The 26,065-nt window shown below is 35.4% G+C and overlaps 5 protein-coding genes across 16 annotated transcripts in view; 3 read left to right on the forward strand and 2 right to left on the reverse strand.

Annotated features, from left to right (window-relative positions):
* LOC117235345 (protein sickie) overlaps positions 1-16,012 on the forward strand; it is a 147,783-nt gene extending 131,771 nt beyond the window's left edge. For all 5 annotated transcript variants that reach the window (XM_033497256.1, XM_033497255.1, XM_033497259.1 and 2 more), the window contains 7 exons: positions 9,636-9,719; positions 11,531-12,172; positions 12,257-12,792; positions 12,906-13,436; positions 13,540-13,742; positions 13,826-14,193; positions 14,352-16,012. In XM_033497256.1, coding sequence (XP_033353147.1) covers positions 9,636-9,719; positions 11,531-12,172; positions 12,257-12,792; positions 12,906-13,436; positions 13,540-13,742; positions 13,826-14,193; positions 14,352-14,510 — 2,523 coding nt within the window. In that variant the 3' untranslated portion in view covers positions 14,511-16,012. The remainder of the gene's footprint in view (positions 1-9,635; positions 9,720-11,530; positions 12,173-12,256; positions 12,793-12,905; positions 13,437-13,539; positions 13,743-13,825; positions 14,194-14,351) is intronic.
* Positions 9,726-11,521, forward strand: LOC117235354. Its single transcript, XM_033497293.1, has 2 exons — positions 9,726-10,161; positions 10,252-11,521. The coding sequence occupies exons 1-2, from the start codon at positions 10,077-10,079 to the stop codon at positions 10,857-10,859; spliced, it is 693 nt and encodes a 230-aa protein (XP_033353184.1). The 5' UTR covers positions 9,726-10,076; the 3' UTR covers positions 10,860-11,521.
* Positions 16,013-16,116: 104 nt separating the features above from the next.
* Positions 16,117-18,767, reverse strand: LOC117235349 (glycosaminoglycan xylosylkinase). 2 transcript variants are annotated; one of them, XM_033497281.1, is made up of 7 exons: positions 18,592-18,767; positions 18,284-18,323; positions 17,803-18,174; positions 17,415-17,715; positions 17,048-17,316; positions 16,734-16,960; positions 16,117-16,627 (listed from the first exon to the last, which is right to left on the reverse strand). In XM_033497281.1, the coding sequence occupies exons 3-7, from the start codon at positions 18,172-18,174 to the stop codon at positions 16,399-16,401; spliced, it is 1,398 nt and encodes a 465-aa protein (XP_033353172.1). In that variant the 5' UTR covers positions 18,284-18,323; positions 18,592-18,767; the 3' UTR covers positions 16,117-16,398. The 2 variants fall into 2 exon arrangements, with proteins under 2 accessions (XP_033353172.1, XP_033353171.1); XM_033497280.1 differs by lacking the exon at positions 18,284-18,323 and having other exon boundaries at positions 18,592-18,765.
* Positions 18,768-18,981: 214 nt separating this feature from the next.
* Positions 18,982-22,238, reverse strand: LOC117235350 (pre-mRNA-splicing factor 38B-like). Of its 7 annotated transcripts, none has more exons than XM_033497284.1 (6): positions 21,670-22,238; positions 21,186-21,496; positions 20,620-20,783; positions 20,133-20,531; positions 19,315-19,546; positions 18,982-19,253 (listed from the first exon to the last, which is right to left on the reverse strand). In XM_033497284.1, the coding sequence occupies exons 2-6, from the start codon at positions 21,486-21,488 to the stop codon at positions 19,182-19,184; spliced, it is 1,170 nt and encodes a 389-aa protein (XP_033353175.1). In that variant the 5' UTR covers positions 21,489-21,496; positions 21,670-22,238; the 3' UTR covers positions 18,982-19,181. The 7 variants fall into 7 exon arrangements, with proteins under 7 accessions (XP_033353175.1, XP_033353173.1, XP_033353174.1 ...); XM_033497282.1 differs by having other exon boundaries at positions 21,186-21,469; positions 21,670-22,235; XM_033497283.1 differs by having other exon boundaries at positions 20,620-20,771; positions 21,186-21,469; positions 21,670-22,128.
* Positions 22,239-24,032: 1,794 nt separating this feature from the next.
* On the forward strand, positions 24,033-26,039 carry LOC117235351 (dnaJ homolog subfamily C member 28). The gene is made up of 5 exons (XM_033497290.1): positions 24,033-24,526; positions 24,805-24,936; positions 25,016-25,108; positions 25,198-25,551; positions 25,615-26,039. Exons 1-5 carry the CDS (start codon positions 24,422-24,424, stop codon positions 26,008-26,010), a joined length of 1,080 nt encoding a protein of 359 aa, XP_033353181.1. The 5' UTR covers positions 24,033-24,421; the 3' UTR covers positions 26,011-26,039.
* The last annotated feature ends 26 nt before the right edge of the window (positions 26,040-26,065 follow it).

Genomic DNA, 26,065 nt, shown 5'->3' on the forward strand with positions numbered 1-26,065 from the left:
ATTGAGTAACTAGTGGGTTCTGGTAGTTGTTAATTATTATATTATATCTATTACTGAATTTGAATATTTCTTCTTTTATTGTAGGTATCTTAAGGCCGTAATGTATCGTTTCGTTGGTAACATACCAAGGTGCATCTATTAAAGATCTTAGAGTTTTTGATTGAAATCGTTGAAGAATTTCTATGTTGGAATTACTCGCTGTTCCCCATAGTTGGATCCCATAGGTGCAAACAGGGAAGTACTACTAAATGATGCGAAGTTTAATATACTTGGACCTAACAGTTAGCACGTAAATGTTATAATAGATATAACGATGTACAATTATTTACTGTAGCCACTGTATATCTACTATATATTAATTCAATTTGATATACGGAGACATTCTTTGAGATGTCACAGTCACGTCCACCTGTAACCTTGTGTTATCGTACATTCTTTGTACACGAGTCAATCTCAAGCACTCGGATATTCTTATAATCTGACCCATCGGGTATTCTCATATCTGTTCCAAACGCTTCTCACGTATACATATAAAACTCGAACATATTACTTATTAAAATATCCACGTCGGTTCCTTTATACGATACTAGTACTATAAACTTTATACGATTTAGTGCTTCCAATATATTTTTACAAGTATACAAGCACTAACCATAGCTGGTTGCGACTAATTGCTAGTCTTATGTGTGCCAAAATTTTACGCAATCCGTAAACGTACGCATATTCATGCGAATAATGATCGAAGCTCTGATTATCGAGGTCCATTTCACATTTTACCTACTTTCTGATTGACGTACAGACGAATAGGTTTGCAACAAGAGAAGATAATTCATATTTGCATCATATCCTTAATATTATTAAGTTAACTGTGATTGGACTAAGGAAACAACAAAAAATCACTCTAAAATGCATAATTAAAAAGTCTGGCACATTTTAAACATCCTCGTTCGGACATTTGAACAACTTTGACTTGATGAAAAATTACAAAACTGAAATAGTGTTGTACTGTAACATTTTCAGAGATAAAAGGCTAAAGATTCACTCACGAGGCGTACTGTGTCGAATGTATCGGATAGAGAAGCTCGAACGGCCCTGATCTTATTAAGTCGGTGTCCCGTGAAATCGTACGAAACCCTAACTAAGATGGAAATTCAATTAACCGAGTGATGAGTACCGTGCCGGTCGGCTTTCACGCAAACATCTTCGAAAACGGTGTTACGTGTTAGACTTCTGGTAGAACTTGATCGAATCTATCGTTTAATTGCACGTTGGACCTACAGAGATGCAATCTCGCAGATGCATTAGTCTATTAGAGGTTCAACGTGGCGCGTTAGCACGCCCGGAGAAAGTTGCGGTAGAATCGCGAAAAGCTTGTAAGAGGATTAGATATAATACCTGCAGGTTAATGGAACGTAGAAATGATCGCTTAATGCATTCTATTGGATAAATTCTAAAATTACCACTCTTTTTTTTATCGCGAGAGAAAGAGAAAACCTTATTTCCGAAGTTGGAAGTGTTCGGGAATTTGCACAGCTTTTTATACAAGAAGAAAAATCTTTATGTGCCCTGTTGCAAACGAAATCAATTAAAAATAGTAGGTTGTAGTAAAATGGAAGAAAGAAAAGAAATGTCTAGTTTGCATCAATTATAGCTCGTAAGTATGTAAACATTTTGATCTGATTTGTATACTAACAAGACGTAAGTATTAGTAAGATATATGAATTCGTAACAAATTAATTATCGGAAGGTCTATTTATTTATTTAAAAGATCTATTTTCTCGCGAAACCGAGAGATTCAGACGTCATACGAAATTGAAATTATTTAGTTGAAACGTTCTCAATGGTACATTAAAATAAACGGCTCGTCGAAGTATTAACTGGAACAATTAATCATGATAGTTTGTCTATCAATTTTGAAGAATCTGCTCTGTGTTATTTATAGCTTGGCGATCAGATTAGCTGGCGATAACGAAGTGTTTCCAAATAAAAAAATTATTCCATAATGTTTGACATTTCTAAATATCATTCTTTTAATAATATGCAATTAAGTTACTAAACTAGCTGAAACCTGTAACTAAATTGCATTCTGCCAAAAAGAAGCAAGTATCGACATTCCTTTCAGCGGTAGCGTACGTAGTTATGGTTCAAAGATTCGCGTAAAGAACCCAATGGAGAAGTTACCGTATCTTGCGCTAGGTCTTGCACATGTGCCAATACTCATTGCTGTGTGCACTTACATGCACTGGGGTATACTATTTCGTGATGGAGAATCGTTCTTCTGCAGCCTGGGAACTGTTAGCCCAGTTAGCTTGGGTCGTAACGCTTCGAAGATTATGCCATGTTCACATCTCGTGCTATCTGGTTTCGTATGCCCCATGAGACATTCGTATGGAAAGCAAACTTACGACCCGTTCAATGTTTCTCTGCCATCGTTTTTCAACCGATATTGCACGGGAGCTTGTACTAGAAATTCGAAGATTTTTCACTGAAAATCACAAATAGAACTGTCAATCTCTAACCAACTGACTTAAAACGAGGAAGGAAAATTAAGACCAGTTAAGAGCTCGACTAGGAATAAGAGTGTGGAAGGAAAATACGAAGAATAAGAAACATAATAAGAAAAGTTAAGAAAGTAGATTGGCATGAAAAAAAAGACGTAACCGTACTTTCTACGTTTTTTGTAACTCTGTGTAATTTATATTGGATTAACCAATGGAAATTATCTTCGACGATCTATAAAATTGTAGAGAATTCCTTTTACCACTTTAGCTTTTTTTCTGTACCTTCTCCCAGTTCCTGTCTCGAATCGAAGATATTTCCATTTTTCCTGCATAGATTTTCTCTTCGGTTCGTTATCTAATAATCGACTAGATATATTCCTTATGGAAATAACGAATTCACTGTGTTCGCTAAAAGTGAACTCGCGCGGATAATCACGACACAGATTTATGACACGTGAAACTCCGCGCGTGTTCATACGTGACACTTCGTTACCTGCATCCTTCGATATTTCCTACATCAATAGAAACCACATTTCGCGACCCAAAAACTATATTAACCACGAGAACCATTGTATCGAGTAGGTGCTGCTCGGATTTCAATTTCGCTGTCTACGATATTTTCGACATTCACGATATTTACACCATCTATATCGTCTAGTCTTACTGGATAAATATTTTTTAATGGATTTATCATCATTTCGAAATGATAATAAATAAAATTCGCAAACATAAAACGATTGTATACGCTGATCATAAGTGCCACCTACATTTAATGAACAAATTTAATCAATTTTACTTCGTTTAGTATTTTGCATTATAAGACGTGTATAACGTGAATAAAATTACAGATTTATCAGAAAATAAGTAGATTTCTAAATCTCGTCTTTCTAAATATCATCAAGTGCTGTAATTCCTATGATCGGCAGTGTATAAACGTGGACAGTAAATTTAAAATAACGTTAACAATGCAAAGAGTTATGGTATACTATACGCATAGACATCGCGTGAAAATGTAAATACTTCGTTTTATTAAAAAATACTTAACGATTCTATGTTCTACGTGCGTGCATAGTGAAAAGGGTATTTATATTCCAGTCCAATGTTTTTCTCGCAGGCAAGATGGATTAAAAGGTAGATTTTAATATTCATGCCTGTAAATTCCTCTTCAGAAATACAGAAACTCTGGGGTACAACATCAACGCGATTCTTTTAAGGGAAACAAGGCACGTCACTGTGCAGAACGATGCATTTTACGCGCATCGTCGGCACGTACGTTTTTGCCACAGCAGCTTCCGGTCCAGTTTTTAGTCACTAGCTTCGTTTCAACTCGCTCGATCCCTCGTCAAACTCGATACACGAGGTAAACTGAAACTTTTCTTCTTTCGATCTTATCGAACGAAGAAAGTTTAAATTACCAAATGTCAAGTTTAAACTATTCAAGAATTTTCGAATACCTAAGTGCGTACACGCTTGCGTATGACGCGAGGATTCTGAATTACGTTCTCCTTGTAATATATGCGTAAGTGCCGGTTTTACTTTCATAGTTTATGATTAATTGAAAAGAAACTTGAAATTTACAGAATCGTTTATACACATTTTGATTTTATCGAGACAGAGAGGGATGGTGTAGTGGTATATTTTCGACTCTTCGACAAATTAAAATTATACAACTGGAGTCTTTTATAATATCGATAAATAACGAGTAGAGAAACATATATCAAGGAGTTTATTCACACATTTATCTGAAATTTCTTCGTTAGTTTCAATGTATTCGTTCGGGATAAACTACTGAACTAGAATCAGGTTTATGAAACATTAAGTTGAAACATCAAAGTATCTAGAATTTCACAAAATTAGAAAGTACAGAAACACGAGGAAAAGTTACGAGTTTCATGATCAACAATTAAGTCATTTCCTACTATCATTTGCCGCAAGAAGAACATTTATCCATTAATATCGGTCTTATCGCAATAGTATCATATTAATTTTCTATCTCTTTTATCTCTTGCAAAACGTACAACTGGATCTTACAAACATCCTGTATGTGGCAACCGTATAATTAGTTTTACGAGCATAATCTTATCAATACTATAATTAAATCTATGATGGGCTGTGTTTTCACATAAATGTGTCCTTGGAATATAATTTTCAACGAAAAGCACAGATATTTAGCGAGTGTTTTATGGATCACAAATAGAGATAGATCGAAAGGGAAATTCTGCTGATTTCAAGCGTATTTATAGCTTTCGTTTTCAATGGAAATCGTTGGTCGAGTATCGTCACGGTTAATAACGATGCTGCATCGTAGAGGGTACGTGTCTCGAATATCAATGATTCGCGTCTAGTTACGAATTACGTACAACGCGCTTCCATGTGAGTCATGTATTTGCGTGCAATTAGCGGAGAATTGCGCGAAACATCGCTGCACCCTCTGCACGCGGCTCCGTTGTGTTGCGTTTGTAGAGAACAACGTTTAATTCATGGTAAAGCTAAAACGACGGAAGGATGAAAGCAGCTTAATCGTTGCTTTTCGCCGTATTAGAATTTCCTCGATGCCACCTACCAAGCTATTATTAGAAACGAAAATCCTTCTCTACGATGATTCTCGCAAATCGTTTTATGCGAAATACTTTATGGAAAATTATAAGAAATTCATATTCAAAAAATGTATATCGCTACACTCAACAAATGAAAAAGAGATCTCGCGACTGAAGTAAAACTTCTAATTTTATCTTTCGATCAAAATAGATTCGCGAATCGAGGCGAAGAGTAACCTGTTCCTCTACGATGATTTATGCGAATCGTCTTATATGAAATACCATGGAGAATCATATGCGTGAACCCACACCTTAAAAAGACTGCATTATTAGACTCGGCAAATGAAAAAGAAATCTCACAATTGAAGTAGATGCATAGATCGCAGCAAGAAATAATCTGTTCCAATTAAACGCATATTTTAATGTCTATATTTTCAAGCCACGCGTTTAATGTACATAGTATTTGATATCTTCAAGATATCATCCCTGAAGCAGAGATAAAGATAGAACGGTATCATCCACTAGAGAATTTTCGTTTCGAAAGCGTGGTCGATAGCGGTATCACGACTGGTTTCTCGACACAACTTTGACTTTTTTCCCCATTACGGAGCATCTCTTATGAGGAAATCGTACGAGCTTATCGAAGAATCCTACACGATAGATGCAGATTAGTATTGGACGCAGATTTGGTACAATTAAGAGCGGCGTATTCGTCGTGGGTAGAAGCGAGTCGAAATGAAACCGCAAAAGAGAACGGTGAAAGATGATCTACGACTAGATCTTTCGCAGGGTGTATTATATCAAGGAAGACGAGACAGTGGGAAACTAAGGCAAGTGCGATCAGCATTTCGAGGCCGATAAATTACTATTTTTTTAGGCACTTTACAGACGCTACGTTCTACAGATGTTAGAAAACGTGTACTTATTTTTTTCTTCCTGAGACGCGAGCAAAGTGAATTTTATTATACGAAGCACACATCTCTTGTCTGAGTATCCATTTGCTCGAGAGTTTTTACCCATTTCTACTGCCGCTTACAAAAAGTACTTCAAAGCGTGCAATCTGTAGTTATATATCTCTTTAAATTAAGGACCGAGCAATAATAATGCGTAAAAGCTTTCCTACAAATGCCCCATAAGTATATAGCAATAGCAGATGCGTTACAAAGGTCCAACTACGCGAATCGGAGATACAAAACGAATGTCTATAATTGGAGAAAATTCATCGTGACGTTATGAAATATGTATCTCAATTCCTTCAAATTTCATAAAACAGCAGTATCTTCACAGACGAACAAAACATCGTGCAAATTCCTGAAATTCCCTTCCGCAATTGCGATTTGAATCGAGTAAAATTCAATGATACAAATTGACTAAAGAGAGATTACGAATATAAAATGTTTCGCGTTAACTTTGGTCCTTAGGATAAAATAAGTTTCAACAAAATTTGTCGGAAGAAGTACGCAAATACAATATAATATTTTGCAAAAGTTTGATATCACAGCGTAGTATATCTGTTGCTCCCAAGGAAAAATATACAGAATTTGTGTGATAGTCGATATGTTAATAACGAATTAAATAACATACAGAGATTTTCGTATGCATTTGTAAGATCAGCTCGGTGAAAGAAGAAGAAGAAGAAGAACGACAACAACAACAACGTGACACTTTCCAAATCGATCGAGAGCGAGCCCGACCATGGCAGTTATCTGTGGCAGATAAGTTGAAACGTGTAGGCGTCGCATGCATCAGAATCGACGATCGTCCGTGGGTCGTTTATTAAACGTAGGAGTTTGAACGATCGCGAGAAAAGGAAATTAAAGAACGATGTTATCACTGGGTACACTTGTTACTTTACTCTGATCATTAAGCCTGGAAATCAAAACGAACTAATCTTCGACGAGGTTGACACGCCATGCTAATATAGATGCTAGCTGCTAATCCAACGTCCCTGTTCTGCGTTTCTAGATACGAGATTTAAAACTCAAGTTTGACACACCTATGACAAACAGAGTAGCCGTATCGCGTTCAATCCGACCAATATTTAAATGTAGAATGTCTACCTCAACGCGTGAATATTTATGAATTAAATTCGCACGAAGGTTATAAATTATCTTCTTCCTCGAGGATTAATTACTAGCTTCATTCTTATATTTACCATCTCCGTTAATTGAGATTTACGTCTTAATTGGTGCATTATTATGTGGTATATCATGATAGAAAAATAAAAGTTTTTCCCTATCTTATGTGAAGATTTATGGTCAGAATTTCGAACTCACTTTGAAACGAACTCGTATAGAAGCTTAATTAACGTCTTCGATTTAATATGTTTCAATTCTTTTAAATTGTTAAGCATCTTCCTGTATAAACTATAGAACGCTAAGGGGAATTAATAAAATACAGATAATAACGTTATTTACGATTGTGTTCAACGTGTATTACAGGACGCGACGCGAGCAATATAAGATCGTTTATTTATTTAGCGACGAAGCCCAAAGAAACCGTTCGAGGTGCGCTTCGACAGAATGTTCGAGGAAGGTGCAAAGCCGACATGTAGGTGGACTGCACTTACGTGCATATCGTATACGTCTGATACGATAAAGAAATATATTTCTACGGATACGGTTGACACATTCGGCGGTAGGTGAAGCAGTATAGCGATCGCGTTAGAGTCACGCGTGGGAGCGCATCGCATACTTATGCTCGTCCAAGATCTTTCGAGGGATTTACTGGTCTTCTTAGTAGCTTCAACTCGTTCGAGATTTCCGTTCTTGTGTAGCAAACGCTTACTTTACTGACGGCACTGGAAGCAGTTCTGATCCGAACAACTATACTTATTCTGAGCTATATATACATACTGTGGAAGATCTTGAATTCGAAATTTTCAAGTTAAAGTCTTTGATAAATCACAGACCATCGGATAAAGAAATGTTTGTTCGTAGAAATAAATAATTGAGGTATGATATCACTGTTTAAAATCACTGAACCTTGGACATTGACTCGAACAATATTAACAATACGAGTGGAGGTTGACATTCCGACAAAAGAGGGAACATCGCGTGTCTGACAACCTGCAATCATCGTTGCAAGCGCGAAAGCTCGTTCCGTATCCTACGTTATGAAGCGAAAAGCTACGACAATGAAGGAGTCCTGAGATAGGTCCGAGAAAATTACCGTGTTGCCGCTTTACAGGCGGAATAATTTCTCTGGTATTACGCGTAGAAATGTTGCTCATCCACGCGTCCTTTACCCTTCTTTCTTCTCGTTTCCTCTTCGTAGTTTCTCGTCGAAATTTCTCGGTTACATCGTGAGAATCACGTTTACAATATTTCGAATTTCACGTTTTATCTTATGTCGTCCTACAATGAATTAACTCGTAATATTTCTAACGCTTATTATTTGTAATACTCGTAATGCTTGGAAGAAAGATACTTATGAAAATATCAAAGTCATTTAGGTTTGAAAATGAGTTTGTAAAATAACAAATTCACATTTTATAGTTGTATCTGTATTTCTATAGACACGTGAGATCTTTCAACCGATTATTTATCCTTTGAAATAAGTGAGTATGAAACAGTTGGTGACCACAATAAGAGCACCCCGTGGAGTAGAAGATGACCGTGTGATGTATACGTTCTGATGTTTGTTTATCCAGACACCGGATACATGGAATTTTCTCCTTCCCCGTGTATTCTCTTTCCTTCATTATTATTCCCATTCTTCTTACGAAAAGCGTCCAGAAAAATTGAAAGAGCAACGTGTAGGTCGCATTGTGGGTCAGCTCGCCTACGTCTTGGATACGTGGTTGGACGCTCATCCGACCATGTTACTTTACCAAGGGTACTTGATAGACTGGAATAAATAACTGCGGGAAGGAAATCGTGATAGGATATGACGTTTCTCTGTGTCATAGATAAAAAGAAATCTAATTGCTTTCCAAGCGATAGCGTAATCTTAATTACGTTTGGTATATACCCTGTTGATAAAAAAATTGCACGAGTCAAATAATTATGTCGAAGCAAATGAAAAAGGTTAAATTATGTCCAAGCCATTCTTTCGAAACTACGAACACTATCGATACACGAGAGCTAAAGAAATCAGAAACCTTCTTCGTATCCAGACATATTTACAGCCGAGAGGATCATTTTACCGCAAGCGTAGAATTTTCGTCGCTTTCTATCTTTATGAAAATCAGTTTTTATTGTGGCTACTTGCTACGCATGGCCACTCGACGGAAGTAAAAAAAAATATGAATTATCGTCTCGCTATTGAGCACAGGAAGGAAAATTAGATGACCGAGATCGATAGGTGGGAAATAGCTGCCCGGCTGTAACACTCGACTCGTTATCCGAGTCCCATGTTCTGTTTCAAAAGCTTCCTGATAAAATTATTAGGACGTAGAAGATTCATAGGATGCTCTTGTCTGATTATTTCGCTGATCTCTTCAAACGTTTTAGGATAGAAGATAAACGAGATGAATATTATTTTATCTGTCATCGTTATTTTTTAAGCACGCTCAATTTTATTCGATACGCTTTATAATCATTTTTACGAGTAACGTTCGCTGTTTCTCATTACCCTGTGAATTTTTCTGTTACAGGCTCATGTAGTGTCCGCGTTCGAGCAATCTTTGTCCAACATGACACAACGTTTACAACAACTTACTGCAACGGCGGAAAAGAAAGTAAGCGCTCTATTACCGACCTAATAGTTTTCAACACTTTCTAAACGAGCATATAAAATCACCGATATAAAAACAATGTCACATCGAATTCTATCGACTAAATTTGTACTTCAAATAGAAGTTTCATCGTAAAGGATCGCTATTCAAATATGAAGTCTCTAACGGTGCAACGATAGCACGAAATTTAAAGGGATGAACATTTCCACCTTGAACCATTGATTTTCCATATACAAAGATGCCATGAATCACATACGACAGAAATGAACGATCATCTCCCTATACCTTTCCCCTATTTATAAGCTAACCTTCGTAGTTACGATTTCTCGAAAACCTGGCATCTTATTTCAAATTGTTAAGATGCACGCAAATCGAAACCTCGACCAAACGATTAATCGCTCGCTGTTTCCAAAATCGCCTCCAAATCAAAGATTAAATCGTCCAGGTGACTTGAAAATCATGCAATTATTATCCTCTTACCCTGATAATAAGGTTAAGCTATTAAACGGTCTCACCATGATTCCCATCCCTGCAGAAGACGCAAAGGCTCTCGGTCTTCGAGTTCCAGATTCCGACAGCTTTAAATCAAATTCGACCTCGTTTAAAGGCCCCGCTCGCCTATCCAGCCCCAAGTCCACTAGAAAAAGATCGAACGACGATAGCAAACTCAAGAAAGACGTTAAGCGTCATCGAAATATGGACGTAAAAACGTCGAAGAAGCTACCGGATTTAAAGCAAGAACAAAAGGCTCAACGAACCGCTACGTTAGAAACGCTGAGTATTTTACACGCGAAATTGGAACGAGGGCTGAAAAATATTTCGAACAGGACGAAAACGCGACCAAAACTTCATCCGGATACTCCAAAGGACTCCGGTACCCCAGCGAATTCAAGTCCGACCACGATACGCACATCCGGCCGTAAATCGACAATCGGCGGTAAACTGAGAAAAAAATCGTCGACCTCCCAGGGAAACAAGCCAGACAAACTTAGGAAAGAATCGAGCTCAAAATCCACAAAACAATTGTTCAGCATGGCTGAATCGTGGAGCAGCGACTCCGTGGTCAGTCATTCGGATAACTGTGCCTGCTGTCACAGCCGAGAGCCTTGCCCCTTTCACGGAAGCGACTTCTACGGAAAATAAAACTACTCTGTTTGTTCTATCATCTGAGAAATTTCCATGCTTTACTAACGAATGCGCAAATAAGTCGATGTAGTTACTAGGAGATATACGATGAAGTTTGAAGAAAATCTCGTAATTTACTGTAAACCAAAGGTTAGAGTCCGAAGTGAAATTAAGTAACGAGTTGTGAAATAGATACAAATTTAGATGTTTTATTCGACTAATTATGCTGTCAAGTGCAAGATGCATTTTACTGTACAAAGTACGCTGGTATGATCGTCGGTATAAGGATTATTTCTTATATTTTTTTCAGATAGCGATACAATTATTCATTAAATCGCGTAGCTACCGTCGTAGTACAACTTGCATTCGTGTTGTTGAAAGATAGAAATAAAATATGAAGACAAACTGCATGCGTAATACTATCACAGCTTCGTACAGTTATATGGAAGAAAAGGAAAGTTTCTTTTTTTTATGCTCCTTTCTCTAATATCGTTTCTATGTGTTCATAAATCTTTCGGTGCAACAATATATCACGAATCGCACAGTCACTCGTGACGCGCGTATTTACTCGAAACTTTCTTAACTTGTACAAGCGTACCGGCATTCTTTGCAAATCACCAGATAAAATCTGTGATCTGCGGTCGAGAAAAGAAAAAGCAATATTACTACAATTTACTTGTTAATTTCAGGATTCCGAACTTCAAGAATTAAGAGAAACTATCGAAAGGCTTCGCAAGCAAAGCGCGGAAGCTGGTTTAAACAACGGACCACCCGCGAACAACGGTCGCCGTCACACCCTCGGCGATTCCGATTCTGGGACGACAGGCTGCACTGGTAACAGCAACCATCAGGGTGCTTCGATGGCGAGACAGTTGTCCGCGGATAGTGTCACTTCGTTGAACTCGTTGAGCAGCGCCTGTTCGGCCAGCAGCCATCACAAGAAGAAAGGTTGGCTTCGTAGCTCGTTTTCAAAGGCTTTCTCGAGATCACGGAAGAACAGGCATGGCTCCGTTTCCGACGCCGAAGATTGCAAGGAGAGCGCTAGCGGAGACCTGAGCGCACCGAACAGCCCTAGATTGCCGAGCGCCTCCAAACACGACTCTTCCCGAGCTCAAGGTACTCGAAGTAACGGACAGAAATCACCCGAAGTGGAGAATCCATTGACCGGAAGCAAAAGCAGTTCGGCCTTGTACAAAAAAGAGGACGAAGACGTGGTGGAACTGAAGAAACAACTCAGGGAAAAGGATCTTGTGTTAACAGATATTAGACTCGAGGCTCTGTCATCGGCGCATCAACTGGAATCGTTGAAAGACACTGTTATCAAGATGAGGGTAAACATATTTTTAATCTTGTGGAAAAATTCTTAGATTTTCAACTTTCTTGTACGACATGAAAGAATCAAATTTTCTTTACAGAACGAAATGCTTAATCTGAAGCAAAACAACGAGCGTCTGCAGAGATTAGTAACGTCAAAATCCTTAACATCCTCCCAGTCGTCACTGCCTAGCGATCCAGACAGACGTTTCAGCATGACAGAAGTAGCTTCCACTGTTGCTGCGCTTTCGAATGGCGATACCAGTACGACGGCAGACCAGTTAGAAGATTTAAATGTACCGGAACACCCAGTAGTCCCATCAACCACCTCAACTACAGGAGAACCAACTTTGGAACAAGATACGGATGGGAAAAGGATTAACGTTGCCATTTATCTAGGTAGCGAGAAAAATTTCAACTATAATCTCGTAACTGGAAGCACGTCGGATGGCAGCATCGGTGAACCTCCTCATTGTATTATCGCGAGCGTTTGCATCAGCAACAAAACTACATGGGACTCCCTTGATTCTACTGTAAGGCGATGCTTCAAGGAGTACGTTTCGAGAGTCGATCCTGTGACAAACTTGGGTCTGGGAGTCGAATGCGTCGCTGCTTATCACCTTGGAGAAGCTTCTAGGTATGTGTATTATAATAACTATTTTTTCTTACCGATGTGTATACTGATATTTTATTTTATAAAAATACCCCGAAACACTTACACGTATATTTTTGTAATATCTTCTGATATAGGTGTACCACGGATTCCCAGCATCCAGAGTTACTTCCTTGCGGTTACTTGATCGGCCACGTGAAAACCATTTATCTGGTGCTTTCCGGTTACTCATGGCTGGCTGTGGATACTCTCATACCACGGTCCATTGTGCAGCGATTGATATCTCTGCTAACTGAACATCGTAGAGTCATTCTGTGCGGACCCAGTGGTACCGGCAAGAGTTATTTAGCTGGAAAATTAGCTCATGCGTTGGTCGATGCCGATAACGATACAAAGGATGCCACGGCGGTAGCCACGTTCAATGTGGACCACAAGTCCAGCAAAGAACTCAGGCAATATCTCGCGCATATCGCCGAAAGATGTGATTCAAACGCAGCTGACGAACTACCAAGGGTAATCATCCTCGAGAACTTGCAACACGCCGCATCTTTAGGAGAATTATTTAGTGGCCTGCTTGGTACTAGACATTCATCTTGTCCAGCTATTATTGGCACCATGAGTCAGGCCACTTGTAGTACCACGAATCTTCAGTTACATCACAATTTTAGGTACATCTTATCATCTAACTTACCCTTTAACGAGAGACAGCCCACTTGTCGTATATTTTTATTAGCGCTTCTTCTTTTTCTGCAACGAATATCTTATTTTCAGGTGGGTGCTTTGCGCTAATCACATGGAACCAGTTAAGGGATTCTTAGGACGTTATCTCAGGCGGAAGCTGTTGGAACACGAGTTGCGTGAGTGCGGCGGAACTAGAAACGCAGAAATGGCAGCAGTTGTCGAATGGTTGCCCCGGGTGTGGCTACATCTCAACAAGTTCCTAGAAACCCATAGCAGTTCCGATGTGACAATAGGTAAGATCATTAACAATATTTATACTCAGTTCAGTAATATCGGCTTCATCATAGACATATGAAATTAAACGTATAACTTCTAGGACCGCGACTATTTCTGTCCTGTCCGATGGAAGTAACGGGTTCTCAAGTATGGTTTACGGACTTATGGAACTACTCTGTAGTACCTTATCTGGTAGAAGCAGTCAGAGAAGGTTTAACACTTTACGGTAGACGCGTGAGTGGAAATGGAAATGGAGATTCATCCTGGGAAGACCCGGCTCAATTTATCACATCGAGTTATCCCTGGATTTCTACGCACGCGGTACACGGTGGTAGCGATGCTCTTCTTCGTTTACGACCTGAGGACGTTGGCTACGATGTTGTTACGTCTGGACACACTTCCGGAGTCGGCGCATCTAGTGTGAAAAGCCTTGGTAGCACACATAGCGATACAGAAGGAGATCCACTAGTTAGTATCTTCACTTTTAATAAATTTAACTCTTGAATGATACAACATGGAAATCAGTATTAGAAGTTCTACTTATTTATTAAGTTCATTGAATATTATGTTTAGCGCTTCCTGAATCTCGTGATATGATAATTAATTAAAATTTCTCTTTGTTACAGCTGAATATGTTGATGAGGTTACAGGAAGCAGCCAATTATTCGAGTCCTCATAGCAACGACAGTGACTCGGTTACCTCCCTTGACTCGTCGCACACTCGACAGTCCGAAGATTTAAGTTCATCGACATCTTCGTCGAGAGGCGTAGAATCAGCACTTTAATTCAATTCTGCTCTCATTAATGAAAATGAAACACAACTTCTGAATATAATCGTGCATCAGGCCAGTTTGTAATATTCAGTTTGAAGAATAACAATTTATACCTATTTGGCCGTATGAGAATAAATGCATACGAAAATTTGAAATGAAAAAAAAGAAGGAAAAGAATCAAAAATAAATTTTGAATACCTTTAGGATATAAATCTTCTCTTTCTAACTTTTTACGACAAAAAAATATCAAATGTTAAACGATCGAGCTATAAGCGAGGACTAAGGTATTTTCAGCAGTGCGTGATATGATACTCTTTATAAAACATGTCCTTCCATTTGCTCTTACACGAGGCGACAATGTGCATTACAAATGAAATTAAAAATGTCGAGAAAAATTTTTCAATGCCTACAGCTGGCCTATATTTATTCTAGATCTTTATGTGCGTCATGCACTTCGGTGTGATATGTAATTAAATAAGTAAGAGACAAGCAAGCGATACTTCTATGTTCTTTGAATATACCGACGTATGAACGCATACGTCGTCACGCGATGCAATAATCTACGCTGCCGTTACGGAAGTACGAGTCTATTTTAAACAGATACATTTCTATGATCAAATCAAATACGATTAAGTGTAGCTTAACGCGAATCTACTCGAGAAATTTGGATGGAATATACAACAGTATTATCATAGGGCGTAAAAATAAAGGGCTTCGAACTGAGCCAAGATTTAGGATCGAGGAACCACCATTCCTCACGTCCACTACTTTCAGGTAATAGCTTATCGTATTCGATATACGGATCTCATGGACGGACCGCTCAACAGAGTATTGTTTCGCCTTCAGAAATACAGCGCAGTTCGAAGTGAGTATGTACTGATGGGTGTGCGTGCAAAAATAGTCTATTTATACATACTTTGCTACGAAATCTCTATTTAATTAAAAAATGTTAATATAATATATTATATATATACACACACAACCTAACGATGATGGCGCTAAATTTATGTTACGAATAAAGTTTATAATTAGCCAGTAAGATACGTGAGTAATATTCTGGTCATGTAACATTGTAAATACAAAATACGAATGGAATGTACGATGACGCTAGATGCAAATTTGATTCGAAGTCCCATAGTAGCCTGCAAGATCAATTTTGGTTATGGCGTGTAAAGTGTATAAAAGAAAAAAGAGACGGAAAGCAAAGGAATTGAATGCTTTATGTGCAATTTATCAGATTGCAACGTACCAACTGCCAGAAGCCAAAATAACAGAAAATAGCACAGGCTACGCCGAATATACATAGTGTACATGTTTGATAAACCTTGAAGTCGATTTCAGATTTCGATCAGTATCACAATGTCCATGAATACGATGTGCATGTAATAATTATACAGTCACATTTACAGGTTTTTTACGTTTGTACCGTATTTATACGCTGTACGACGCTGCACTGGACCTTTATCCAAATAACGATAATTATTGTGTCATCAAATAAATCACACTAAACTTCATATGGTTGGATTAATTCGACCGTTCTTTTTAACCAACTTCATCTTCCACATTGTACGGTAATCGTATGTACAATCCTTTACCTAGGTATTAATGATAAATTGAATGAAATTACATAGGCAAAGCTGTTTTATTTAGATCAAAGATATACATACACTGTACTTGTGCATAAATATGAAGTAATAAGAGTATTAAGTAGTAAATATAAATAATCCAGCAATATTTTACTAAGTCTTAAATTTCAACGAACTTTACTGGAATGACATTAAAAAAGTATTGTTTGCACCTATATCATTTATAAAATATGAATGTGTTCCTAACATCTTAAGCATTAAAGTTCATACTAAATATTGGATAAAATATATACATATATATATATATATATAGGCTACCGATGGTCTAAAATAACGTTGGAAGCATACTTCTTATTTTTCAAACAATATTCTACAACTGCATAAATAGTAAGTAGTCTTCTATCCATGGCACTTAAATGAGCTTCTGTAATAAGGGGTTGAACACCAGCCATTACGGATTCATGAGCAGCAAGTCTTGCAAGAGCTATGCTTAATGTACCACCACTAAATAATTTCAAACGATCCCATGTAGTTTTGTGAATCCTAAAATGAAAGTAGAGTTAATAATTCTGAAAAACTTAGAACTTTAATGAAGACATTGCACTTTTTATTATAAATAAACAAGATTAATACATATATAAATACGCACATACAACACTGATACAAAGGTGCTAAAATATCAAAATGATCTATATCAGGATTTCCAAGACTTTTCCCATTATCAATTAACAACACAGCTGGATTATGAAAATTATTCTGTGCTAATTCGTAATGATGGCGATCACCATTATCCATCAAAAAGTCAAAAATCGCAGTATCTACTAAATCTAAAAGCCTGCTCGACGATTGCGGAGAATATGCTTTAGTGTCTTTCACCTAAAAAATCGAATATTTCCATGTTATTATCGAGAAAAAAGAAAGAGAAAAATAGACTTGTTGCATACGTTTATCTAATAGACTTACTTTTTCACAATAGTTATCATCTGTTTCCCATGCTGCAAGCTTGTTTTTTTTATATGTCCTTTGCCATGGATGACGATGTTTTACAAGTCTTAGATATCGTGGTAACCAAGAAATTAAAGCACCTTCTAAAATATCTCCTACTCCACACACTGGATCCACGGGAGAGCAATAATGACAAACACCATACAAACAAGTATCATTACCATCTTGATACATAGTAGCATAAAGTTCAGGCGTTGCACGAGGCCGAATTTCATTCCTTAAGTCAACTAAAAAGATTTAATACAAAATACTAAAATTTTTTGCACGCAATCTATATAAAATTATATATATATAAATTTTTACTAGAATTTCTATAGGAATATACGTTTTCTTATAACAGTAAGCGGCACTCTTCTTAAGGCCAGTAAGGAAGATAAATAGAACGCTACTACTTCGGCATTGTGTCGATCTTTTCCATGATAAACAGGTCCTCGAATAATAGCGTCCCTAGAATACCATTGAGGCTTGAACATCGCCTTCGTTCCGTGTTCTAAAGTTAGCATCAATTTCAATTGTGTACCAAGTGGTGCGTTATCTGCACGCATCACTTTTGATTTACGCAAGATATCTAAAATTGTTCCTAATTCAGGCGCAACCGGTGGTATTAACTGATGGGCATCAGGCCACTAAAAATATCAATTATTAAAAATAATTTACAATAAAAAAGATATTTTATATTATTCGTTCTAGACACATCTCGATACAATACTAACATTATTGTTAGGTATACTCCATATATTTTTTTGAACAGCATTAGGCATTATCCTTAATTCAGTAAATAATCTTTCCAATACTATTACATAGCTAGTATTTTGCTTAAAATATCTTGACGGTAATAACTGTATCTCCTCTTTAATCTTTTTTATCATATCTTTCGCAACTGATTTTTGCGAAACTTGTAAATTTTGTTCCGCTTGAGATATTAACTGTTCCTGTTCCGGCTTTAATTGCGAAATAGGCATGCCTTTAGAAGAAGTTTTGTGCGACGAGCTCTCTACAATCATTCGAATAAAATATACATTGACGCTAAGGACAAGAATCAAAAGACCGCCCAAAGCGATGAGAGCACAGCGTCGGCCAATCATCTGTGAACAAAATGTCAATTGAATAAACGTAACATAGATGGCGCACTACAGGTTTACTTGAATATTATAACAGGGCGACTATATGGCTTGAAGATCAATCTATACTTACGCCATTTTTGTTCTTGTGAATTCTTTTTCAATATAATTTCCTAACATATAATAAACATTTTAATGCATGTATGTACTAAAAGGAGTCTGTGAAGACTAAACTGATTAATATCGATAATACAAAAATCAATTTTCTAAATCAAATGTAACGATTTTATCTAAGAGATTCTATGAAACAAGTGTTAAAATACTGTAACATGTAACATAACGACACAGTTTTAACGAAGCTGTCCATATATATGTGTTACGAATTGAATTCAAAGAATACTGAAAAGCTGTTTTGTAAAGAAAAACATCTATTTATATCACCTTTGAAAATTGGCCACGCAGTTGCTGTCACCTGATAATAAATATTTCCTTCATGTTTTGATGAAACCTCTGCTTAGTCGCATCCAACTATGATGGGACGGCAAGTATGCGTCGCCATTTTTAACTTCAAACCAAAGTACTCACGCGCCGTAAAGCACTGTATTAGTATCAGAAATTGTTGTGAATGAACATTAATTTAAAAGATAATAAAAAATATCGATTTTATAGCATTCTTTAATTTTGGAAACATAAATACAATTTGTTACATTACACATATATTAAGAAGAAATCCATTTGAAACATTTTCTGTAATTATATACATATACGTTCGTATATACATTTACGAAAAAATTATATTACATATGCAGGATAAGGAATTGTAAAACAATAGTTATAATCTTGGATTTATTTTATAAAAACATGTAAACTACACGGTGAATATAATCGAATTAAATTTAGGCTATACTTCAAATGAAGTAATCCGTTCAAAACGCGGTGGTGTTCGCATGGCTCGGCTCTAAATCGTTTTCATTTCTATAGTTACACTCGTACAAACATTTATGTCGATATATACATTCCAGAGTATATTTTTATTCTCTTCGTTGTCTTTCTCTTTCTCGAGCAAGTTCTGTTGCATAATCATAGGGTGATCCTCTTCTGTAATTAACAAGCAATTAGAAGTCTATAATTAAAAATATATTTTAAAAAAAGCACATATACCTGCCTATGACGATCTTTATCACGATAACGATCTTTACTTCTATCTCTATGTGATCTGTCTCTGCTACGACTTCTATGTTCTCTTTGTCTCCGACTTCGATCACGGCTGTTTGATCGTCTGCAATGTCGATCCCTTTCTCGATCTCTTTCTCGGACACGTTCTCGTTCTCTTTCCCTTATACGATCTCGCTCACGATCCCGGTCTCTGTATTTGTCCTTGCGGTCTTCATCAGATCTAGAAAAACATTATTCAAAGGGAAGTAATGCGGAATAACGAATAACGTTTTTAAAATATCAACCTGTACAAGTGCATACATATGTTGCACTTATTTACAATGGAAGATACCAAGAAATTATTCATCTTAAACACCTCGATATTGCATATTTGTGTAGACTTTAGTGTTGATAGATATCTAAAAATCTTGCATTCCTTGATATCCAATATAAAAAGATTAGTGTACAGTTATTGAGATAATGAATATCGAGATGACTTCTAAAAAATTCGAAATTATGTAACTTACGAATGTTGCTCTTGCAAAGAAATTCAGTAAATTCAATATTCAGAATCTAAATAGCACATATAAGTATAAAAACAAGTTCATTGCACTAAATTTATAAAGCCAGCGAATAACTGTACAAGAATCAAATAAGAACATACACATGTACTAAAGAAAACTGAATGATGATACACTGAGATCAAGAGTATTTTCCAGGAGATGGTACGTCTTTAATCTTCACCCAATTTTCCTAACAAGTTCATAGAATATTATTAACCTTATACAAATTAGTAACGTGATTGTATTCATACCACGTAGACGCACCTGGCTCGCCAGTGACTTGTTCTTTCAGCCTCACCCCACTGAGCTTCGCTATCTGGTATATGCCGTGGTTGATTCCGTGAGGTGAGATTGCCGTTATCTTTCCTACTACTGCTATTACTATATTTTCCATGACTATTTAGAGTAATAGGTGGCTTTGCATTTCGGGCATTCATAGATTGTTGTGGAAACCTTTCTGCTAATCGATGTTCGAGTTCTTTTTGTATAGGCACTGGTATTCTTGGAAATAACGTTGAAAACCACTCTAATTTAGTAAGAAATTGTTTGAGAATATCACCCATCTTCATTACTTGTCCTCCACCAGCTTTTACATCTAACTCATCTTCATCTTCCAAGTAATCACTATACCAACTAAATAAATCTGCAGGTGGTTGTGTATATCTGTTAACACCAATAATAATATATGTACAATACATCAAATTATTAGAACATTTCTTTAAAGTAAAATCTAATATCATAATATTCTTACCTAATATACATAAATCCTAATGCCCGAATATATGGTGAATCAAGGTGATTGATAAGACCATTTAATTGTTTCCGTGTTAACCTCAAGGTGAAGAGTTTATATAGTAGACAATAAGCCGTTGAGACAATTCCACCAGCACCGACTCCTCGGACCTGCATGAACCGCTAAATTTACACCCCCCTATGTCAATCAATCACATTCATATTATATTATAATTTATTGACCGAGAACATGCTACTCTGCAATTAACTGTGGTATTAAGTGATACTGTATGCTCAATGTTTGCATTCGGACCAGTTCCAGCCCAATATTTTGATACTGATGCCTGATTATTTAATAGCAGTGAAAGTCTAAAACATTTAGAACTTTCACTTTGAATGATTTACTCTAATTACTTCCACCTTCTTTGTTTTTAATAGCAGTTCTCATTTCATAGAACATCCAGGTCCTTTAAAGTGCTATAAATTTGGACTGTTTCTATACACATGGTAATATCTCTATGATTGCCAGTTTTATGTCAATAAATAACAATTAAAAATGAACAATGTACAAGAAAACATACTCACACCTCCACACATGCCAGTCTGCCCTGCTGTTTTTCTGCTTCCTTTCTCCCATGGTTCCAAATGAGACACCTTATAGTAAATTTCATCGATAACCTCATGGTATGTTTTCAGTTCATATAAATTCACTTTAAAATAATGTGACGATTGTATATTGGTTAAAATTAGTGGATTTAAATTCATAGTTCTTTCATTTCCCCATAGAGGTAATATATTCGATTTTTTACCCTCCTTTTGAGTTGGACGACGTTCTTCATCGCAACCACTGGAATTGTTCCATGGTGAACCTATGTACAAGTGTTTCATTTATGTATCTGCCGAATCACGTAATAGTTATAGTAATCAACATACATAGATACTGGTGGAATAGAGGTTAAGTGTATCGTAATGATCAGAACGGGCCACAAAATACCTCGTCTCTTCGTCAAACATTATAAAAATAAGGAATTAAAAAAAGAACACAAAAATACAATATATATTTGCTTACCATCAGCTCCTTCCGCCTCTTGCACTTGCATGTTTGTTTCGTAAACTTAAAAGTCTTACAATGAACTGAATAGAACAAATTCACCATACAACCACACACCACGTTACGTTTCACAAAAGGTTTACAAAGTTCATAAATACAACAAAGAATAAATGTTTTTATATGTTGAAAATAATTAAATACAAGTTTTAAAAACTCGCATAACGCTTTTTTCTGCAAGTATATGAAAAACTGACGTCAACGGGAAGCGAAAAAAAAGATACAGTACTGTAATGCGCATGCCTACAAAATGGCCTACAAAACATCCGGTTTCATTCGCATGGTATTATTCTCATTTATAATTACACAAGTAATTTAAGTAACCAAATTGTCCTTTGTTGGTTCTTCAGTCTCTGAGTAGATCGTCATAAAAAATGACTGAAATGTAATCATATAATAATTTTTGTAGATCTTAATGAACGGACATTGTGATAAAATAGATATTATATGTACCTATTGCAAATGATATTTCAATATTTTAAACCATGATCGCGTGTTTTAAACTACACGTGAAATTACACAAGGAACATCGGGATCTTCAAACACAATATTTATAATTAAATTATTTTGTAACCCTCTATTACAAAAATACAATAAACTACATTTAGTTTGTACTTAATATACGTATTTTCTAAACTTCTTTTAATATAAAAAACGAACGTGTGATCTAAAGATTACATGTTATATTTGAAATGCGATAACAAAAGAGTAACACTTTCCCTAGAAAACATATTGTTACTAGAATACGGTAATACAGGCCACATACTAGGCAATATTTACAAATTCAAAATTAATATTTTAATAAATTTAATAAATAACATGTTTTAGATTTGTTCATGATATACTTTTTCATTGAAAATATATTTCATTAAAAATTATATTTAATTTAGCATGATAATATTGGATTGGCAACTAAGTGATTGCGGATTTTGTCAATAGGTGGTCTTAGCACATTCTTTTGTTTTGTCAATGCTTCAAAGCACCTAACCTATATTGTTTTCTTGTTGTTTGGACTTCCACCTTTAATTTAGTAAAAAGATTGTATCGATTGGTTATTTAGTTTCGTTTTTATGCCAATTTAAAAATGAAGGAACAAGACGTGCATTTCAGACATATTTTATTGTATTATTTCCGAAAAGGCAAGAATGCATCGCAAGCACATAAAAAGTTATGTGCCGTATATGGGAATGAAGCTTTGAAAGAAAGGCAGTGTCAAAATTGGTTTGCCAAATTTCGTTCTGGTGATTTTTCAGTGAAAAATGCTCAACGATCTGGCCGCCCAGTTGAAGTTGATGAGAGCCATATTAAGGCTATTATCGATTCAGATCGTCATAGTACAACGCGTGAGATTGCAGAGAAGCTCAATGTATCGCATACATGCATTCAAAAAAAATTAAAACAGCTTGGCCATGTCAAGAAACTCGATTTATCGGTCCCTCATCAGCTTAAGGAAATTCATTTGATGCAACGCATTAGCATCTGCGATTCACTTCTGAGACGCAACGAAATTGATCCATTTCTGAAACGACTGATTACTGGCGACGAAAAGTGGATAGTTTATACAGCCCAGGCGACACCAGAAGCTGAGATTCACCAAGAAAAGATTATGCTGTCAGTTTGGTGGGATTATAAAGGAATTCTGTACTTTGAACTTTTACCAAGAAATCAAACGATTAATTCAAACGAGTACGTTCAACAACTTGTCAAACTAAGCGATGCAGTTCAAAAAATGCGGCCAGAATTGGCAAATTGTAAGGGTGTCATTTTCCAGCATGATAATGCAAACCTCTACACATCTTTGGTCGCTCGTAAATTATTAGAACTAGGTTGGGATGTGTTGTCACATCCACCAAATAGCCCTGACCTTGCACCTTCAGATTACCATTTATTTCATTCCATGCAGAACTCCTTAAATAGTACAATTTTTAATGACGCTGATGATGTAAAATCACATTTAATTCAGTTTTTTGCTGGCAAAGATCAGAAGTTTTATGAAGATGGAATTATGAAACTGCCTGAAAGATGGCAAAAGGTCATCGATAAAAACGGACAATATCTAATTGAATAAAGTTATATTTTTAAACAAAAATTTTGAATTTTCCTTCTTATTTAAAATACGCAATCACTTAGTTGTCAATCCAATAGTTAACAAACATTACATTGCATATATGTAGTTTATAGCGCTGTATCAAAATTATTGTTAAATATAGAAATGAAGATATTGTAATTTTTATTTGTAACATATTAATAGAAACATAAAAGTTAATTATAAAGTTGTACAAATTATTATATTAAAATATATGTATAAAAGTTTCTACAGAATTTTTTATTTTATATTATAGAAGTAAGCAGATGAATAAATAACTGTATAACGGACAGCTGAGTTTGTTTACCACGTGATACTTGATATGTATATGACATACGTTTTTAAAACGTCAATGTTACGTTCATTCTTATATGATTTTTAATAATTGTGTTGATTCTATGATAAATAAATTGTCTTTTAATATGTTCGTAATATCTAATTCGTACCGAAAAGTACATTTTTACAGAATGTTACTCATGGTATACAATTTATAACTGTTTTTCGGAATAAACATGTAGGTTATTTTGAATATTTGTCATAAAGAATAGTTCATATGTTAATATATATTACAATAACACGATAAGTTATATAATCGTAAAACAAAATATCAAAATTATAATAACAATCATGTTAAAATTTAATCGATGTAACAAGAAATTGAAGCACATATACTGCATTCCTTATTGGGAATTTATGCAGATAAAAAGATTCACACATCAACGTGATATAAAGGTAAAAAACGTATATTTTCTATTACATCTATGTAACATTAGTCCTATGTGTTTTGGTATGAAAATTACATTCAGACATTTACTAGTGTTTTCAAATTCCTTATGAATACATTCATTCTTCAATGTAATTATAATAAAAATTTCTGTTTAAGTATAGAATTATCTATTATTATAATTATTATGTATATATATGTTTAGTAAAATATATATACATTGAACCTCTTCAATTAAAATGTTACTTGACATAAATAATCTATATACTCTTTATTGCACTTCAAGAAATGGTATCAAACGTTAGAAGTTGCAGAAGATTGTGAAGATGAGACACTAAGATTAGCATTTGTTTATCAAGCAAAGAGATTCCATCCAGACAGTGGTACATCAGAAGCTAATGCAGCCAAGTTTTCTGAGGTATGAGATATCTTGTATTACTAATAAAGATCATTTAATATTGCGAGTTATAATACACTTGTAATATAATTTTTCACAGATTGAAACTGCTTATAGACAGATTCGTAAAGCAAGAATAAAAGACAAAGAAAAGAGCACGAACTTACCTGAAGTGGAAGAATTTGATATTAAAGTATATATGCAACATTAAACAATATATATATTACATATTATTTTTTTCCTGATCTAATATATATATATATATATATATTCATGTTTTAGCATACAGCTCCACAGCATCGTCATTATTTAGTTTATAACATAGGAATTGGAACACATAGCAAAAGACAAAAGTTATATGCAATAGAAAGAGCTCAAAAGGCGGTTGACAATGTATTAGAACATAGATTAAAAAAATTACAAGCTGAAGAACGTAATACATTAGTTGGAATGGATAAACAACGTGCCAAAGATATTAAAACACGTTTTGGTATGGATCGTTTAGTAGAAGATTTAATTCAAGAAGCAATGAATAAAGGTGAATTTAAAGATCTACCAGGCATGGGTAAACCATTGAAAGAAAATACAAATACTCGAAGTCCATATGTTGATTTTGTTACTTACAAATTAAATGAGGTATGATAAATTAATATAAATTAGAAATTTACAATAAATTATATGCAGAATATTAAATTGTAGATACTAATAGAAAATGGATTTACTCCAGAATGGATACAATTATCTAAAGAAATAAGAGAAGAAATACAACATTTGCGGAAACAATTAATAAACGCCCGTAATAATGTGGGAGATCTTCCATTAAATTACACAGATGAAGAAACTTGGAGGAACATTGTAGAAAATTTTAGGTCTGAAACAAAACGAATAAATAGTAAAATCGATAAGTATAATTTATTAGTACCTATACTTCAGAAACAAATGCTTCATACTAAATTAGAAGATCTTGCAAACGAGGCACTTTCAACACCACCACAAAAAACAATTAAAATAGATAATTCAATAAAAGTACATTCTAATGCTCCTATCAAAGAGGAAGACACTTTATTTGGAATGATATTTTCAATTTTTAAATAAGAAAGTATCATAGAAAACATACTGTTTTATTGTATTACATTATTTTACTACATTT

The sequence above is a fragment of the Bombus vosnesenskii genome, unplaced genomic scaffold, assembly GCF_011952255.1.
Source record: "Bombus vosnesenskii isolate JDL3184/JDL3185 unplaced genomic scaffold, Bvos_JDL3184-5_v1.1 scf7180000013316, whole genome shotgun sequence".
Classification (NCBI taxonomy): Eukaryota; Metazoa; Arthropoda; class Insecta; order Hymenoptera; family Apidae; genus Bombus; species Bombus vosnesenskii.